The 20,860-nt window shown below is 34.1% G+C and overlaps 2 protein-coding genes across 2 annotated transcripts in view; one reads left to right on the top strand and one right to left on the bottom strand.

Moving 5' to 3' along the window:
- The window catches only part of LOC311077982 (uncharacterized protein), a gene marked incomplete at its 5' end in the record, with an annotated part of 46,777 nt that extends 45,927 nt beyond the window's left edge, over positions 1-850 (top strand). The window contains one exon of the mRNA XM_084106627.1: positions 738-850. The remainder of the gene's footprint in view (positions 1-737) is intronic.
- LOC311077905 (pancreatic secretory granule membrane major glycoprotein GP2-like) lies at positions 1-18,778 on the bottom strand. The gene is made up of 7 exons (XM_084106553.1): positions 18,733-18,778; positions 18,141-18,208; positions 15,081-15,119; positions 14,251-14,307; positions 3,677-4,069; positions 3,536-3,592; positions 1-704 (listed from the first exon to the last, which is right to left on the bottom strand). The coding sequence occupies exons 2-7, from the start codon at positions 18,157-18,159 to the stop codon at positions 598-600; spliced, it is 672 nt and encodes a 223-aa protein (XP_083962679.1). The 5' UTR covers positions 18,160-18,208; positions 18,733-18,778; the 3' UTR covers positions 1-597.
- Positions 18,779-20,860: the final 2,082 nt, after the last annotated feature.

The following is a 20,860-nucleotide window of genomic DNA, read 5'->3' as shown; positions in this document are numbered from 1 at the left end:
GTAGTAGTAGTAGTAGTAGCCTTTATTGTCACTAGTCACAAGTACCAGCGAAATTAGCCATCAACCTGTCCATACAAACATACATACAATTTGACAAGGGGGTAGACAGAACAGGAAGACAGAGCATTGAGGAAAATAATACAGCATAACATGAGGAGAGGTGAGGAGAAAAAAAAGGCAACCCCCAGACTATGCTCCTGTAAGGAGTACAGTTTGGGAACAGTAAAAAAAACACCTCAGCAACATTTGCACATAATCAGTACACAGCATGAACACACAAGACTTGCAACAGGGGAGGGGAGTGGGGGATGGAGGTAACCCAGCACAGGCAAGCAGCCATCCGGTCCTGCAGCCATTTTCGGCGCTGGTCACAGACCCGCCTGTCAGACTGGTGGTACAAAGCGTCGAAGGCGTGGGATGGGGGGTGGGGTGGATGATTGCATATCTGTAAATATGTAAGAGTTCGTGTATGTGTAGGCCTCGAGAGTCGCTACGCCTGACATCCTAATCTAGGTGCCTCAGTCCGCAGGATGTCATAGCGATACACAGCAGTTGCCATGGAGTCAACCTTGATCAGGTCCCAGACAGAGTCAACAATCAGCAGGTGTCAGTGGAGAATGGGGGAAGGAACGCAAGAGCGTCTCGCTGCAGTGCTCTCTTCTGGAGGAGTTGTAGTTCCAGCAGCAGTCTCGCCAAGGCCAGTGCTGGTTGAGTGGGGCCGAAAGCAGATAAGATAGGGGTTACGCACTTTGTTAATTCAATTCAATGTTATTTTGTCAATTCTTTAATTTATTGCTTTGTTAATGGGTTTATGTTAAATCCAGTATACAAATAAAGGACAAAAAATGTTGCACGGTCCCAGCATTGTATCTTTAATGACTGTTTTTCAGTGTGTGTGTGTTAATATACAGTTTTATATGCAGCGTCCAGATTTGTTATAAAAACTATTTTCTGCAGTGTTTTTAAAATAAGTGACATTGAATGCACTCTAATTGCTTTTATACATGTAAATTCTTGCTCTATTTTGTTTTAAATTATTTTCTGAAAATAAGATATGAATTGAGTTTTAAAGTGAACTTTTTCCTCACATTTACATGTTAAAGTTTAAGTATTTGCAATGTTTTTAAATAAATAATTGCATATTTTGTAATAATTGTGTCTCTTTGGACTAAATGCCTTGCACAGAGTGCACATACATACACGACTGATAAAACTTTTAGTATTATCAGCAAAAATACTTTTAAATAAAAATATGAAAATGAATTAAATAAATTATAAAATGCTCAATGTAATTGACAACATGAATTTATTTTACATGCTTAATACAACCAATGTAAACACTATGCTAGATAAATTATAATGAACATTATACACATACCCACATAGCAACATTGTGTCGGCCCAGATCCGGCCCACATCTGGCACACATGGAAAGATGATCTGGCCCACATGCAGCGTGGAATTACGGCACTTGGGTGGGCCACTCCTGTTTGCCAGATCTGGGCCACAAGCAGGCCATAGCAATGCCACATCTCAGCCAAGAGCAAAGAAATAAACCAGAACTGGACCTTATCTGAGCCACAAAATCTGTGTATATTAAATATGAAGTCATCTCAGCCTGTTAACAAAAAGAATCGCTGAAAGAAAGAAGAGAACAGAAAAAAGAGACGAGCAGAAACACAAGAACTACAACTGACTTCAGCCTCAGTCTTAGATGAAATCAACTGAAGAGAAAAGAAGACATTAAATCTGTGAAGATCTCAGCAGAGGAGGATTAAACAACTCCACAAACAGCATTACCAGCTTCACTTATTACTAACCAGACTGACTTTATTTCTGGCAGACGTCTACAAAAGTATTTTCTGAGAATTAACAGAGGTTTAACTCTGGTTCATTTGAAGTCACTATAATAGTGAATAGTGTTTCCATTAGTTGGGCTCTTAACTCGTATTATATCTTTTGTCTTTTTTGGCTGCTGTGACAGTGTGTTTGTCAAACACATTTGCAGCAGCAAAGAAAGCTAAAGTGAAATGAGATCAGGTGATGATGGTTTTATAATCATCATGAAATAGACTGATTCACTGAGGTAATTTGAATCTAACAACTGTGTTGTTCCACTAATATATTTTCATCACAAACCCTGTGTTACTGCAGCGTGAGGTTCAGCAATATTATAACAATCAGTTAGAAGATTTTAACGAACATGAACATAAAAAATGAATCCACAGTGACACACAGAGATATCAAAAATCAGCACATGAATCTCAACAAGGGTGACAATATATATATTTTTTTAGATAAACAGATTAATTCAGAACATCACTGAAAAGCTACTAAATGTCACAAAAAAAACAACAGCAAAAAATAAAAGCACATATTTAGAATTAAAATAATAGGACAATTCAGCTGCATAATTTATTCATGTTGCAATGCATGCTGGGAGTTTTGTACAATGATGGTACCCAGCATGCATTGCAGCAAGGTACTTTAAATTGTCACCATTGTTGAGATTCATACGTTGATTATTGATGTCTGTGTTTGTTATCGATCAGTAATTTTTAGTGCTCATGTTTGTTAAAATCTTCTAACTGATTGTTATAATATTGCTGAACCTCACGCTGCAGTAACACAGGGTTTGTGATGAGAATATATTAATGGTACAACACAATTGTTAGATTCAAATTACCTCAGTGAAACAGTCTATTTCATGATGATTATAAAACCATCACCTGATCTCGTTTCACTTTAGCTTTCTTTGCTGCTGCAAATGTGTTTGACAAACACACTGTCACAGCGGCCAAAAAAAATAAAAGATATAATACGAGTTAAGAGCCCAACTAATGGAAACACTATTCACTGTTATGGTGACTTCAAATGAAACACATTAGAGTTAAACCTCTGTTAATTCTCAATAAAAACTTCTGTAGACGTCTGCCAGAAATAAAGTGAGTCTGGTTAGTAATAAGTGAAGCTGGTAATGCTGTTTGTGGAGTTGTTTAATCCTCCTCTGCTGAGATCTTCACAGATTTAATGTCTTCTTTTATTTCAGTTGATTTCATCTAAGACTGTGGCTGAAGTCAGTTGTAGTTCTTGTGTTTCTGCTCGTTTCTTTTTTGTGTTCTCTTCTTTCTTTCAGTGATTCTTTTTGTTAACAGGCTGAGATGACTTCATATTTAATATACACAGATTTTGTGGCTCAGATAAGGTCCAGTTCTGGTTTATTTATTTGCTCTTGGCTGACATGTGGCATTGCTATGGCCTGCTTGTGGCCCAGATCTGGCAAACAGGAGTGGCCCACCCAAGTGCCGTAATTCCACGCTGCATGTGGGCCAGATCATCTTTCCACGTGTGCCAGATGTGGGCCGGATCTGGGCCGACACAATGTTGCTATGTGGGTTGTAAGCCTAAGTTGATCATAGAGATCATTGGTGTCAGTTGTTCGATGATTTTGGGAAATGCAGTCCTGATCTGTAGCCTACATACATTAGAAAACATTCAGAAAATAAGCCAATAGAGACACAGTGTGTAACATTACCAGGTGAGATGGTCACTGGTGTGACAGTTGTAGGGCTGGTGTTAATGATGCCAGTGTCTGAAAGTTTGGATGAATAGTGATTAATGAACAGAGACACAAATATCATGAGTGTGTAGAAAGAGCTCATGTGAATATAATTACCTGCACAGTATGCTGAAGAACAGAGAGTTGGACTAACCAGCTCATAGACATAATAATTGCCTGGACAGGCTTTGACTTTAATGGGAAAAGACCCAAAATAGCAGCAGTAACTCGCAGCGTAACCGACCCAGGTACCGCAGACATCTCGAGTGACGACTCCATCTGTTACTGTTGGGTGTCTATCACGTATCCACAGTGGGGCAGCAGTGCCACAGCTGTACTGAGCAACACATGTGTCTGGGATATGAGCGCTCAGGCCGTTAATGAAGAGACGATACCAGCCGCTCCAGGAGACAGACGTGTCACACATGTAGGAGGAGACATATGTATTATTGATGGATCTCCATGGATTGTCCAGCACAGTGTAGTTGTAGCAGGGGTCTGAGAGATTAGCTGTTATGAAAATATATTAAGAAATGAACAAGTTTCAGCTTTAGCTTTTTTTGCTAATTCGGAGCGATTCATTTCGATCCACAATATTTTTTTCAAATGCATTTATAGGATTATTTAAACGTCAACACATTACATACCAGAATAATCATGTACATAATTATTATTATTACTATTTTAAGATTTTATTTCCATTTTTTTCTTGGTCTAAAAATGACCATTTCAAAATGACCATTGCCAGGTTTTCAGCGGGAATCCATGAACTAATATTAAACTAACAATCTGACATTCAGTTTCCTCAATATTTCATATGCAAATAATGAAAGAAAAAAAAATGATTTCACTAAAACAGCAGTATTTTATTTTACAGAAAATAAGTGAGTTTCTCCGCAGCGTGTGAAGTGTTTTATTCCAGTAGTGTCCTCAGCAACACTGTATCAGTGGTTTGATCGGGTCTGACTCTAAATATATATATATATATATATATATATATATATATATATATATATATATATATATATATATGAAGAGTTCAGATGCAAAAGCCTCTAAGTGCCATCTGAAATTTTCCTCTAAAATGATCATTTTTATCAAGCTTGTATATTTAAGTTCAACAATTTCACTTAAATGGCAATGAAAATTACCTATTAATTGTCATTAAAGTGAAATTACTTAACTTAAATATACAAGCTTGATAAAAATGATCATTCTAGAAGAAAATTTCAGATGGCACTTAGAGGCTTTTGCATCTGAACTCTTCATATATATATATATAAAAAAATATATAAAAAATACAGAAGGCCCGACGGCAACAGTTCAAAAGCAGAGGCGATAATATCCTCTTATCATTCATAATATTATTTTTCTTATTTAACGCTCTCTCTTCGTAGATACTTTCTAAGCTTGGTTATGCAGTCCCTATTCCCTAACAATTTACTTGTCACTAATTTTCTTAATAATTTCTTCTGTAACTCAGTAGCAGTTACATACCAACAAATAATACAGAATATCATAACACTTTCAATGAAAGCACTATAAAACATCAGAAGCTTTATGATGTGGACATTACAGCAAAGTTATTGCTTTAAGAAGTTAATTCTCTGTTGTGGCCTATTAAATAAAACATAATTTATACTCTAATAAAATCAATAGATGTCATTTTTTTCTGTTTCCTTTGTTTCTAGGATGCTGATGTAGTCATGAGAGATAGACTACATCAACTAGAGATAGTCAGTGTTTGAAATATTGCTCAATTTAAATGCAACCAAACATGTGTCGCTCGTTACCATCCAACAGTGGACCCTTCTTTAAGATCAAATTCAAAACTTTTGAGTTGACTTGCTGCATCTGGTCATTTTGAAGAAACAAAAAGGAAATACAAAATTACTTGTAAGGTCTTTTTTTCATAATATAACTTCAAATATGAAAAAAAAAAAAAAAAAACCTTAAACATGCCAAGATGGAATCTCAACTCTGAACGATCTCTACCTATACAACAGTGGACTCACAATAGCCTGCAATGGAACTGTGTGTGTGTGAACAGTTAAGTCTGTCTTTATTTTGTAACTATAAGTTGAATTGCTTGAGGAAAGACCATTTAAATCTACAACAGGTAAAAAATACAGACGGCCCGACGGCAACAGTTCAAAAGCAGAGGCAAAAAGATGCCCCTTATCATTCATAATATTGTTTATCTTATTTAACGCTCTCACTTCATAGATACTTTGTATGCTTGGTTATGCAGTCCCTAACAATTTACTTGCCATTGTTATGTGCCATTGCACACACACATACATGTCTATATTACTAACAGACCAATGTCGCTCTACACTGACCAAGTGAGGACTTTCTGAACGATCTCTACCTATACAAGTGGGGACTTTCATAGCCTGCAATGGAGCTGTGTGTGTGTGAACAGTGAAGTGAACTGGCAGTGAAGTCTGCCTTCATTATGTAACTATATATATGTAGTATATTATATAGTATATTATATATTATGCCTTTTTTCATTCATAATATTATTTATTTTTTTATTTAATGCTTATTTTCTCTCTTCATAGATACTTTCTGCTTGGTTATGCAGTCCCTTTAGGGTTTATGGAATTAATCAAACAGAAATAGCTCTTTAAGGTAACGATTTCAGGTGACCTATATTTAGTATAGTGTAAAGCATACTTTATACAGTGAATAATGATTTTCTTAATTTAAAATGAACTTCGCGTCCCCAGTTGGATGGTATAGAACGATACTTGTTTGGCTGCTTTTTACATTTCTTGCCATCACAAACACACTATAAAGATTTTGGAGATCAATCTCAAAATGTTATGTAGACTTGCTGCACTGAACATTTTTAGTTGGTTCAGTTGAAATATATGAAGTAGCTGATGCTTGTTAACCAGTCATCATCAGTTAACTGACATGATTTGAAGGTTAGATTAGAATTAAATGGAATTAGAATAGATGATAGTCTGTGACTGATTCAAATACCTCAAACATGTAGATTTACATGTGCGAATAGCAGCATAAACAACAGAACATGAGGATTCACACGTACCATCACATCAAGCACCCGCAGTGCTTCTGTGAACACAGTAAACCAGAATAAAACTGTATATATAACTGTATAATAAATAGGCCAACTTAAATGAACAATTAAAGGTATAGCGGAGGATCTTTCCGAATTTTAGATAAGACCCACCCTCTCCACTTTTGAATAAGTTTGATTGATTCACCAGAATGATTGACAATTAGGAGGACCAATAGTATAGGTGATCCACCCGGAAGTAAAAAATCCTCCGCTATACCTTTAACAAAACTAAAGTGCAATAAATAATAAACGCTTTAGGGTCTGTTTACACGACATAATTTTCAACTGAAAATGGAAAAGTTTTGGCCGTTCATTTCAAATGGGGGGGGCCTGTCGTGGGGGCCTGACAATGCAAACCTTTGAAAACGATGCATTTCCCATCTGCGTAAACATCATAAACGGGAATTTGTGAAATTGGTACGTCATTCCAACCTGGTTACACTAAATGCTTCTCTATAGCACACATTGCATTTATTGTGCAATTTATATGCGGAAAGGAGTTTGTGTGCATAATGCATATGATATGCATGGGTGGGTTTAGGGTAGGTTTAGTAGTGGTGTGTAATATGTAATACATATTATATGTTTGGTTAGGGTTATGGTTGTAGGGTGTGTGTGTATTACACGCAATAATGTATCATTTCCCCTGACTGACAGGTGATGCTTGTAACCCGATCATAATCTGTTATCCAACAAGATTAGAATGTTATATTCTAATTAAATTAAATTAGAATGTATGTATTTCTCAATACTTATCACTTTTTTCAAAGCTCTTCAATCCACTGTCTTAACCAACTTTCAGCTTCACTGCAGTTAATTTCACATTCAAAACACATTAAAACTACCAAAACACATAATTCATGTCAAATTAAGTCATTCTTTCAGAACTCTAGTGAAGGTTTCAGCCAACAAACACAATAAAATATACAAAACAAAAAACACACAAACAACAGGCAGCAATATGGACTATTTTCTGCTGTTCAGAATTCAATGCAATTTATGTTACATGCTTCATGTTTACATTAATGATTTCCTTTTGTATAGATGGTGATGAAAATGAAAGACTAAGACTTGTGTAAGTGTTTAGTTACATCTTAATTTTTCAGATTTTTTTTCAAAAAAAGAATATTCAGAATACATATCAATGTGGTATACGGTAGAAATATTGCACATTTCAGTCTAGCTTAGGTTTTTAAAATAAATAACACAGTCTTGGAAATAATATGTAAGCATGTGCAAATAAGCCTGTATAGTAAATCAAGTTCTGTAATCAAGTTAATAAGATCTTTCAATTACTGTATATGTTTAACAGTTTTGAGCGTATAAAAGAGTGTATAAAAATGGGCTCTGAGTTTTGGCAGTGGTTGTGTCTAAGTGAAATATGTAGCTTGGAAGATAGTCACTGAATGCATAAATACAACACTGAATGGCACAGACATTTGCAACACTTCTACAGTAATACCGTATTAAAATATATTCAGAATCTAAAAAATTAAATACTATCAAAACAATTAGATGTAGCTGAACACATACAGGTATTAATCTTGCAGTTTCATCACCATCTATAAAAAGGGGAAACTTGGGGAGAAAATGTGTACTGTACTGTACTGTAGACAATGAACATGTAACATAAAATGCTGCGAATTCTGAACAACAGAAAACAGCAGAAATATGTTATAATGCTACCTGTTATTTGTGTTTTTTATTTAACTTGTGTTTTTTGGGTAAAACCTTTTCTAGTGTTCTGGAAGAATGAGTTGATCCGAGACATGAATGAAGTTTCAGTGCATTTTGAATGTGAAATGAACTGCTGTCAAGCTGTAAGTTGGTTTGGAGAAGATATCATGGTCTTTTAACCTGATATCATTTAAGATATAATTTAAGACTGTAGTATTAATGATTGAATTATTTAACCATAACTCATTACTATCCTTGATATTCTAAAATAGGTATTTTTCATGTGTATGTACTCTAGTGTATTGAGTTGTTGCACTTCCCCCCAACATGCAATTTACATATCAATGCAGGAAGGCCTGAAAGGCCAGTGTTTGTCTCAGGTGAGAAAACAGGCCAACAACCCTCACAGTACTGTTACCAATATATGTGCAACTTCTCAAATAAACTAGAGAAAACGCTGGGATTTACCCTGCCAAATTAAATTAAATTACAGGTTTTTACAATCGCTAGGACACATTTCTCAATATTTAGGTACATTTTCAAAACTCTTCACTCAGTTCTCCTAACCAACTTACAGCTTTACAGCAGTTCATTTCACATTCAAAATGCACTGAAACTTAATTCATGTCTCCGATCAACTCATTCTTCCAGCTTAGGTTTTTAAAATAAATAACACAGTCTTGGAAATAATATGTAAGCATGTGCAAATAAGCCTGTATAGTAAATCAAGTTCTGTAATCAAGTTAATAAGATATTTCAATTACTGTATATGTTTAACAGTTTTGAGCGTATAAAAGAGTGTATAAAAATGGGCTCTGAGTTTTGGCAGTGGTTGTGTCTAAGTGAAATATGTAGTTTGGAAGATGTAGTCACTGAATGCATTAATACAACATTGAATGGCACAGACATTTGCAACACTTCTACAGTAATACCGTATTAAAATATATTCAGAATCTAAAAAATTAAATACTATCAAAACAATTAGATGTAGCTGAACACATACAGGTATTAATCTTGCAGTTTCATCACCATCTATAAAAAGGGGAAACTTGGGGAGAAAATGTGTACTGTACTGTACTGTAAACAATGAACATGTGACATAAAATGCTGCGAATTCTGAACAACAGAAAACAGCAGAAAAATGTTATAATGCTACCTGTTATTTGTGTTTTTTATTTAACTTGTGTTTTTTGGGTAAAACCTTTTCTAGTGTTCTGGAATAATGAGTTGATCCGAGACAGGAATAAAGTTTTAGTGCATTTTGAATGTGAAATGAACTGCTGTCAAGCTGTAAGTTGGTTTGGAGAAGATATCATGGTCTTTTAACCTGATATCATTTAAGATATAATTTAAGACTGTAGTATTAATGATTGAATTATTTAACCATAACTCATTACTATCCTTGATATTCTAAAATAGGTATTTTTCATGTGTATGTACTCTAGTGTATTGAGTTGTTGCACTTCCCCCCAACATGCAATTTACATATCAATGCAGGAAGGCCTGAAAGGCCAGTGCTTGTCTCAGGTGAGAAAACAGGCCAACAACCCTCACAGTACTGTTACCAATATATGTGCAACTTCTCAAATAAACTAGAGAAAACGCTGGGATTTACCCTGCCAAATTAAATTAAATTACAGGTTTTTACAATCGCTAGGACACATTTCTCAATATTTAGGTACATTTTCAAAACTCTTCACTCAGTTCTCCTAACCAACTTACAGCTTTACAGCAGTTCATTTCACATTCAAAATGCACTGAAACTTAATTCATGTCTCCGATCAACTCATTCTTCCAGAACACTAGAAAAGGTTTCACCCATACACTTAGTGATACACTTTGTCACTCATAAAATACAAAAACACAAACAGGAGCATTACACAATGTTTTCTTTTGTAAAATGCTTTCAAGAATGACACTATTTACTGTTTATAATTCACTGCAGTTGAACCCAGTCATCATCTATGATAATATCATTGAGCAGGTGGATATAAGTATCTACACAGCAAAATCCCCAGAGTTAAATTAAATCTGTTCAGAGAACATTTGGTCCCTCTCTAAAGAGAGTTAAAATAACTCTGAATAAGAGTTAAAGTTAATGAGATACTTAAGTGATTAATTAAGTGATGATTGGGCATTAATGATGAACACCTGCTGTTAACAAGTTCTCAGCAAAGGAGGATTCAACAACTCCATAAACAGCATTACCAGCTTCACTTATTACTAACCAGGGGTGCGTTTCCCGAAAGCATCGTTGGCCAACTATGGTCGCAAGTTCATCACAATGTCCATTGAACTCTATTGGTAACGACGGAACTTGCGACCATAGTTGGCCAACGATGCTTTCGGGAAACGCACCCCAGACTGACTTTATTTCTGTCAGACGTCTACAGAAGGTCTTATTGAGAATTAACAGAGGTTTAGATGTTGATGATTTATTGAAAATGTATGATCACCATTATAGTGATGAGTGTTTCCTTCAGTTGGGCAGTTTGACTCTTCTTGCAAGTTTGTGGTTTTTGTAACAGTTTTTATCAAAACATGTAATTTGTTACAAAGAAAGCCAAAAACAAAGATAATCAGGTGATATAGTTTTTAACAGCAGATAGTAAAAAAATGCCCTTATATCATCACTGTTCACAAGTGGTCATTTGATGTTAATAGATTATATTCACTAACAATACTCTCTTTCCACAGATCGGACATTTTGAATTTTTTAAATACATAATGGGGGATTTTTTTTTTTAAAACAAAGACATCAATAATCAGCATATTAATCTCAACAATGGTGACATGCTTCATGCTGCAATGCATGCTGGGAGCCACAATAGTATAAAACTCATGGCTCCCAGGATGCATTGCGGCATGAAACATGTCACCATTGTTGAGATTCATATGCTGATTATTGATGTCTGTGTCTTAGAAAAAAAAATTCCCCTATTATGTATTTAAAAAATTCAAAATGTCCGATCTGTGGAAAGAGAGTATTGTTAGTGAATATAATCTATTAACATCAAATGACCACTTTTGGACAGTGATGATATAAGCGCATCACTCTACTTTTTATTGTTGAAAACTAGATCACCTGAAGATCTTTGCATCTGGCATTCTTTGCAACAAATTACATGTTTTGGTAAAAGCTGTTACAAAAACCACAAACACTCAAAAAAAAATAAGCTAGAGTCAAACTGCCCAACTAAAGGAAACACTCATCACGGTAATGGTGATCATACATTTTCAATACATCGTCAACATCTAAACCTCTGTTAATTCTCAATACGAACTTCAGAAATAAAGTCAATCTGGTTAGTAATAAATAAAGCTGGTAATGCTGTTTATGGAGTTGTTGAATCCTCCTCTGCTGAGAACTTGTTAACAGCAGGTGTTCATCATTAATCACTTAAGTATCTCATTAACTTTAACTCTGATTCAGAGTTATTTTAACTCTCTGTAGAGAGGGACCAAATGTTCTCTGAACAGAGTTAATTTAACTCTGGGGATTTTGCTGTGTAGGTGTGGTCATTGATCATTGATCGTTGGAAAGCCCACATTGATTATCTTTGTTCAAAATTCCGGCAACAATTTTATTTTTTTAAGAAGAATTAGGCTGTTTTCTTGTGTTCTGGAAGAATAAGTTGATCGGAGACATGAATTAAGTTTCAGTGCATGAGTAATTTTACAGCATGAGAGCAAAGTTGTTAATCAAATAATATAAAGGATTTTAAAAACATTTAGTGCATTAAACTTTTTCCTCTACATTATTACTTAGCCATCAAGAATCAGTGTATGACTCTCAACAATGGTGACAATCAATGAAATGCTTCATGCTGCAGTGCATGCTGGGTACCACCAATCAAAACTCACCCATATCTCCCAGCATGCATTGCGGCATTAATAAATTATGCAGCTGGAGTTGATCTGATTATCTGGATATTTTGTTTGATTGTCACCATTGTGGAGATTCATATGCAGTTTCTTGATGTCTGTGTGTGTCTAAGTAATGTCATAGATTAAAGGTTTTTGTGCACTAAATAGTTTTTAAAAACCAAGTATATTATTTGATAAACAACACTGCTAGATATGCTGTAGAATCAAATGACTTCTATTATGAATAAAACAGTATTAAAACCATAAGTCCTATATAATCAAAGCATTGGACACTGAATAAGATCAGGGATTCAGGCAATTACATGATGATATCGTCATCATCAATAAACAGCCAACATCACCTGATCTCATTTCGTCATGGCTTTTTTAGATAAACAGCCAGAGAAAAAAATGTACATTAAAAAGTCAAGGGTCAAGAGCACAACTAAAGCAAACGCTAACCACCATCATGGTGACTTTAAAATACAAAATATGATTTCATTAAACCGGAAATTAAATAAAGTAAATCTGGTTAGTTTTAAGTGAAGTGTACGGCCATGCATTTCACCTTTTTGTTTGGCAAAATGACATCAGCAGAGGTCAAAATCTTGACATCAAATTGACATCGACACTTTGACGTCAATATGACTTTCATTTTTGACCTATTTCGTGACATAATTTTGACATCAATGTGATGTCATATTGATGTTGAATTGACATCAAATGCCCACTGGGTAGGCTATTACACAGAGCTGCGCGATCCACTGAGAAGCATTTAAATTCAGCGCAGAATTATCTATCTCTATTATAAACCCACAAATGACTATGTGATTTAAGCTTGTAAAAAGCCAGATGAAACAGTGCTGATATTCTCAACATATTGACGCAAAAAAAAAAAAACAAAAAAAAAAACAGGCGAAACATTGTTCCGAGAACAAACCAGCTAGAAGACATTTCACACCAAAACTTATGAATTAACTTTAGTAAAACAAACTTTTTTGGCAGAAATGTGCCTGTATTCATATTTAAAATGCTATAAATATATTAAATGTAGGCCTAATGCAGTAATGTTTTGTTTAGAAGTTATGGCAGTTTATTTTTTTTATTATTATTATTTTTTTCATTTATATTTATACTAAATGTTTGGGCTACTGTTTTTGATAACATATACAATAGGTTTATAGAAAATCAACAAAAAAAATCAATAAATATTTTCACAATTTTTCAGGAATTGTTTTTTTTTTTTTAAATGCTTGTAAGTCTGAACCAGAATATCAAGATATTTTATTATTTCCCATATGATGGTGAAAAGTAAAAAAGCTTCACCATGTTATATGTATAATAAATATTGGAGTATAACAAATAAAAATTCCTTCTAGATTATTTTATCCCTTGAGGTAGCCCTCGCACACAAAAAGGTTGGACCCTGGTATATAGTAACTATATGTTTTATAATTACAAGTTTGTGTAATTTGGGGTTTCTGTAGCCAGTGACATTTCATTATTTGTATTTTATGGCATTGTACATTTTTTGTTTTTATTTGAAGGCTGAGGCTTCATTAATAAACACAACCTCAATTATCATCATTGGTTTTGAGATGTTACTTGCTGTGAATACCTTGTCTGATAGGCTACAGTATTGTGGCATAGTATCAGGACATCCTGGCTAGTGTCTGTCGCACACGGCTAGAGGCGAATGGCCGGATGATGGGCCTATTTGGGAGAAAGTCCAGGGCTGTTTTTTAGCCCCAGTCCGTCCCTGGATATTCATATTCATATTTAATATTTTAATATAGGCCTATTTCCTGTCCAATTTTTGTGTGTTACTTTATTTCATTGGCTATATCTACAGGTTCACAGGTTATATCTACTGACAGTTATGCTTATAAAAAAAAAAAAAAAAAAATGTTTTTTAGGTTGGTTGAAATCAGTTATAATCAGTAATCTTACATAATGTATTTAATTTCAACATTTCAACCAGTTATTGTAGATGTTTCCACATGAAGTACATTTTCTAAGTTGAAATGAAAAAAAAAAATTCAGTGTACATTACCTATTGCAGTCATCACCGGTGAGACAGTTGAAAAGGCCAAGTACAGTCTTAAGACATCTAAAAAATAATTATAAATACAAATGAATCAACATGGTTAGGACACAATTAAATATAAATAAACATACATACATATAAACTTGTACTTAAAATAATAGTTCACCCAAAAAATGAAAGTTCTGTCATCATGACTTTTTCTTTCACAGAATATTGTATTGTCTATCCTAGAAATTATTATTATTCTCATCCATCTTTTCCACATTATGAAACTCTCAAGCCTTTTCTGTCAAAAAAGCTCCATTGCAGCTCTAGAGTATCTATATGAAGTATGATGTGTGTGTCATACGGATATAAAAAGCTAAGATTGCACAACCAGATTGCACACTGATTCAATAAAATCAAACATTTTCAATAAATCATTAACATCTAAACCTCTGCTAATTCTGCAGATGAACAAACAGAAAAAGAAGTCAGTCTGGTTTGAAATAGAGATTAATTTTTTTTTTCCAGTTGATTTCATCTAAAGCTGTGGTTGAAGTCAGTTGTAGTTCTTGTGTTTCTCTTTTCTTCAGTGATTCTGCTTGTTATCATCAGGTTTCTACAATAATCAAACAATCATCGCTCAATTAATTACTTAATTATCTCATTAACTCTAACACTGCTTCTGTGTTTCTTTGAACACTCTGCTGGAGTTTCCCTTATGAACACTGAGCGATGGTAATTCAACACCGGGGAATTTACTGTGTGAAGTGACGTGAAGGATAAACCAGATCTGATTCACTGGTCATTACATCAGCATACAGACAAAAGCAAAAAACACTGTTTAGACTTACACAGAATAGCAGAGATGAGAGGATGAGTTTTTATAAAACCTGAAATATGAAGAAAAAGTCAGTAAAAACACTAAAATTTTATGTATTGAGTCTGAGTAACTACATTCATCATACGTCCCAGCTAACAGGGAACGTTCCCAGAACATTAATGGCTAACGTTCTCTGAAAGTTCTCTCAAAGTTATGAAAAAAACGTTCTTGCAGTAACATTATTATAACGTTGTGCCAACGTTATATGTCATTGATAAAGTTCTAAAAAAGTTAGCAATAAAAAGTTATTCTTAAGGTTGTTAGTGGAACATTTTAAAAACGTTATTACATAAAAATATATTACTCATTACAAATTAGTCATAAAGCTTTGTGTTATGTAAATCAACTTCAGAAACAATATTTGTATATCCAGTGACACAAATAATGACACAATGCACTGACAAACTATTTCGTTAAAATATTTTTTTATGGTCAGAAAAAAAAATCACAGAATATAAAAGAATTATGTATTCAACAGGAAATAGCAGTATTCATTTAAGTTGAGAGCATTTTGCTTGTTGTATGCACTGTTAACCCTTGCTGTAAAAAAAGGCGTAATTCAGACAGTATCATACCATTTTCCATTAAAACAGTAATATACCGTAGAAAACAAAAATAGCCTACAGGAATATACTGTAAATGAACAGTGCTCAAAATCGACACTCAGAGGCTGTTTTCCCAATCACACCCAATACCCTCATTCACTATTCCCTACATTAGTTCACTAATATAGTCCCCTTGACAGAGTGAATGAAAAGAAGTGAGTGAATTGAGAAACTGATGAACACCTGATAAGCAGAATCACTGAAGGAGAGAGACAAACAAGAACAGAAAAAAGAGAAACACAAAAACTACAACTGACTTCCAGCAATACTGAGTGTGAAACCAGTTTACAAACCAGTTTACGATTATTTCTTTCATACATGTACAAAAGTTCTTGTTCAGAATTAACAAAGATTTAGTTAATAATAAAGTTTGTTGTCACCATGACGGAGATCAGTATTTGCTTTAGTTGGTCTCTTGTCCCTGGACTTCTTATCTTTCATCTCTCTCTGACTGCTGTAACAGTGAGTTTATAAAACACATTTGTTATGGCAAGAAAAAGTCAAGAGGTAGTTTATAAGGTGTTTTTATTCTTTTGTGATGATGTCACAATCATCCTGGACATGTCTGATTTTTAGATTATTCCTGTATATATTCATTGAAATTATGGGTATGTCATATTTAGCATAAATCTGTGTATCTACAAAATGAAATCAACATTTTTATTATCAGGTCTTCTGAAAAATAACAATCATATAGTGCATTCAATTTTATTTTACTCCGTCTTGGCTCAGACACACACAGATATCAACAATCAGCATATGAATCTCAACAATGGTGAAAAGTTTCATGTCGCAATGCATGCTGGGTTCCAGGATAATATAAAACTCCCAGCATGCACTGCTGCATGAATAATAAAAAAAAAAGAAATATTGCCACCATTGTTGACATTAATGTGCTAAATTGTGATATCTCTGTGTTTCTAAAACATAGTGTAGCTCTGTTTTTTTTGGTTTATGCATGATGTGTTAAAAAAAAAAGAGTCATAGTAATTTATTGCTGTAGTTTCACAGTGGTGCTAATGTAACACTTTTGATCGAGGATAAAACTCTGAATGAGTAGGAATTAATTCCTTAGTGAATGAACAGGCAATATGATGAATTTGTCATCATAAGCATTACAACCACAATCATTCATAAACTGTGCGCACAAGTGTGACTTGCAAAAACACAGCTCAAGCAGCAAAAGAAAAATGAATGTTTTAGCATCAACATCCCAACTAAAGCAAGCACTGATCTCTATAATGGTAACTTAAAACAAACATTTTCAATAACAACTTCTGTATGACAGAAATAAAGTCATACTGGTTAATAATAAGTGTAATAATGTGTAATGGCTGGAAGTCAGTCGTAGTTATTGTGTTTCTCTATTTTCTGTTCTTGTGTTTCTCTTTTCTTCAGTGATTCTGCTTATTAACAGCAGGTGTTCATCACTAATGCTCAACAATCACTTACATATTCCCTTAATTATCTCACTGCAACACTGTCTCAATGTTACTTTTACTCGTTGTAGTGTGGATTTCCTGTGGGGTTGAAAGGGTTAACAGTGTAAGCTAAAAAGACACACCCACAAAATGTATTTTAACAGTAATAAACTGTAAGTTATAAAACAGGTTTATACTGGCAACACTGTTGCCAGTAGTTTACTGTAAAATTAATTTTTTGGGTCACCATTGTGCAGAAGAGTAGAGCCTGAGCTTCAGTCCAGGAGAAGATCTACAAACATTGATGATTTGCTGCATGTTGCTTTATTTAACAGGCGGTGATTGTGTAGTTGCTGATCCAGTGGAAATCTTTTTATGTACAATAGTTTTTTAGTGGTCTCAAATGAAAGAAGTTCACGGTTTTACTTTGCTCACATTATTAATGCATTATAAATTTTAGTTAATACATTTAAATGACAGTTGGTCAATTTAAGACAGTCGGTTTCTGCAAGTGTAATTAGTTCATTTGAATTAGAATTTAGTGCATTTTTACAGAAACAAACTAGACTACAGTAAAGAACTGTACAATTAACAGTATTTTACTGGCAACAGTGTTGCCAGTATTTTACTGTAAAAAACCCCGGTAAGGTCTAACAGTGTGAATAAAACACTTTTATCACAATGCTGATTAACTTAGATAAAAGTTCTCTCAAAGTTACCAAAAATGTTAGTAGAACGTTGTGCCAACATATCATTGATAAACGTTCTAAAAATGTTAGCATTAAAATGTTATTCTTACTTGAAATTAGTCATACAGCTTTTATCTTCTGCAAAACAACTTCAGAAACAATAATTTGTATATACAGTGACACAATGCACTGAAAAAAAAAATGTTGGTTCAAATATTTGTTTATGGTCAGAAAAAAAAATCCCAGATATAAAATAATTATGTATTCAAAAGAGAGGCAATGAGAGGCAACCTTTAAACACAAGAAGAATATTCACCTTTATGAAAGGAAGCCATTGTCAGTTTATTTCTGTTTATCCACAAACCAGTTCAGAGGACGAGTTTCCTTTACAGTTAGAGAATAAACAAATTAGCCATTGCATTGACACATGACTTATAAAAAGGCTCATTGTTTCAAACACACATGTAAAACATTCCACAGCATTTGATTTTGGATTAGAGTTCAAATTGAGACTTTTAAAACTGTTATTGTCAAGCATAATGCAATAAAGGATGAAACAACTTGATCAATTCCTACGAGATATAAGCTATACGCCTGACCCCGTCCCTAAACCCATCACTGGGGTTTAGATAAATCGGTCGTGAGATAGCGCATGAAATAATGCTCTGTTGTTTTCCTAGAAATTAAGAATTACAAATAATCTTAGAATCACAAGCTGTTTGCCAAAAACATCAGACCTGAAAATTGTTGAGTAAGTGCTCTGGAGTTATTTAACTATAATTACTCAAATTACTCAACTATAACTACACACAAATCAATTATAACTAACTGTAACACGCACATATCAATACATGTTTTTGACATAAAGAGAGTGATGAGGATCATTATGAGCAGAAAGAAGATCTTACCTGATATAATCTGATATACAGTGATCATCACACAACACGACTGACTGAAGAAAAAGTGTGTTTGTGTTGAGATGATATAGAGAAGTTATCTGTCCATCATTCTAATGAGGAAATATGAAACCAAGTCCACTGTTTTCCTTCCTCAAATACAAATACAACTTTCCACACAGTACACTGTCAGAAATAGGGGTACAGTAGGAGTCCATTTCTGTTCCCCAAGGTAAATCTACACTAACGTACCACATAGGGCTTATTATTGGACCTCAAGGTACATATATACCTTTTTGAGGGTCAAAAAGGTACATATATGTTCCCAAGCATTAAAAGGTATATATATGTACCATTTCTTTTAAAGGTTAAGGTATAGAGACAGCCTCTGCTAAGCCAATTTTTTTTTTTTTTTTTTTTTTAAAGTTGTTGTTTAAAGGTTTTAATGATACCTTCATTATTTAAGGTAGATTTTATTGCGTATATTTGAGTAGCCTTGAAATAGAGGAAATAAAAGTTGTCAAAAGGGTACATATATGTACCCTATGCCAAGGGTACAAAAGCTTTACCCTTGAGGGTACAGCCCCAGTGACAAGCCATTGTACCCCTAAAGGTACAAGTTCTGAGAGTGTATGTGTAATTTCCTCAGTTCCCCCTTCTCCCTATTTTTCTCAGATCGACGCGACCCGGCATGAATAATCCCAACATTCCCAACAGTCTCGTCCATCCCTCAAACTCAGATTATTGACTCGTGTCATAAATATAAATTGTACATAGACGTTGTGATCAGATTCTCTGATTATTTCACAGATATCTACAGTTAAGACTTTTGTATGTTACATTTTAAATAAATATGTTGCAGAAGATGGCTTAATTTCATTTTTTATTTCACAAACTAGGATATTCTTCTCAAATTAGAGTCGGTCTATTTTATATACATGTATCAAATATATATAAAGCCAAGAGAAAATATGATCAGGTGATTTTGGGAAACTGTTGATCTAAACTGCTGATAATGCTTTTTTTTATTCTGATTGCTGTAAAATGCATTAATAATATAACACACTATCTAAATGAAATTAAACATAGTCTCTGCTTGAAAGATGTAAAAACGGACGTGATTCACCAGCATAGAAATAAAGTAAGATTTTTTTTCTATTTATTTAAGATTTAATTAAGATCGTGTTGTACATAAAGCAAGATTGATTCGTTATTGTTTCAATGTTGATTCGATGTAAAATAAGTGGTTTTTTTTTAATGTCCATCTTGATTTATTCTTTATAATTGAAATAACATTATTTTAAAGTGCAAACCTGATGAAAAAAATCAATGTTAAATATCGATCTTGATTCAATGTTGGTCTGTTATCAGCGTTTTAAAAAAGTGCCTCATAGTCCAACACAACTCTCCATAATGGAGACCAGATTCTGTGTCGACCATGTTAAAAGCAGAGTATTAATCTAATAGCAGCAAAACTTTCACTGAATTTTTCCCATAAATACTGTGAAACATGTAGTCTACAGTATCACAAACAGCTATTAATGACAAAACTGCAAAACCGTGTAGATTGATGGAAACACTAAAGCATTTAATTCTCATTTAAGTAAAGAGAGACTCACCTGATATGAGTTTATTCACCCAACTAGACTGACTACACAGAAATATGTGTGTCAGAAGCAGAGTTGTATAGTCCAGGGGTCAGAAAGTAAAAGTCCTGCCATGTGTTTATTCCACCCATGAACTCAGTCAGCTGATTTCACTAATTAGTTCTCTCTCCTGTCTGAATGAGCAAATCCAGGTGATTGGAACAAAATACTGAGGAGGACTTTTACTTTCTGAACCTGGACTTTACACCTCTGCATAGCAATGCCACATGTCAGCCAAGAGCAAAGAAATAAACCAGAACTGGACCTTATCGTAGCCACAAAATCTGTGTATATTAAATATGGAGTAATTTCAGCCACAATCTTAGATGAAATCAAATGAAGACAAGAGACATTAAATCTGTGAAGATCTCAGCAGAGGAGGATTAAACAACTCCACAAACAGCATTACCAGCTTCACTTATTACTAACCAGACTGACTTTATTTCTGTCAGACGTCTACAGATGTTTTATTGAGAATTAACAGAGGTTTAACT

This window comes from Abramis brama, assembly GCF_963993115.1.
Source record: "Abramis brama genome assembly, chromosome: 2".
In the NCBI taxonomy this organism is placed as follows: domain Eukaryota; kingdom Metazoa; phylum Chordata; class Actinopteri; order Cypriniformes; family Leuciscidae; genus Abramis; species Abramis brama.
Note: the sequence above shows the minus strand (reverse complement) of the source record. Positions and strands in the feature narration are given on the sequence as shown.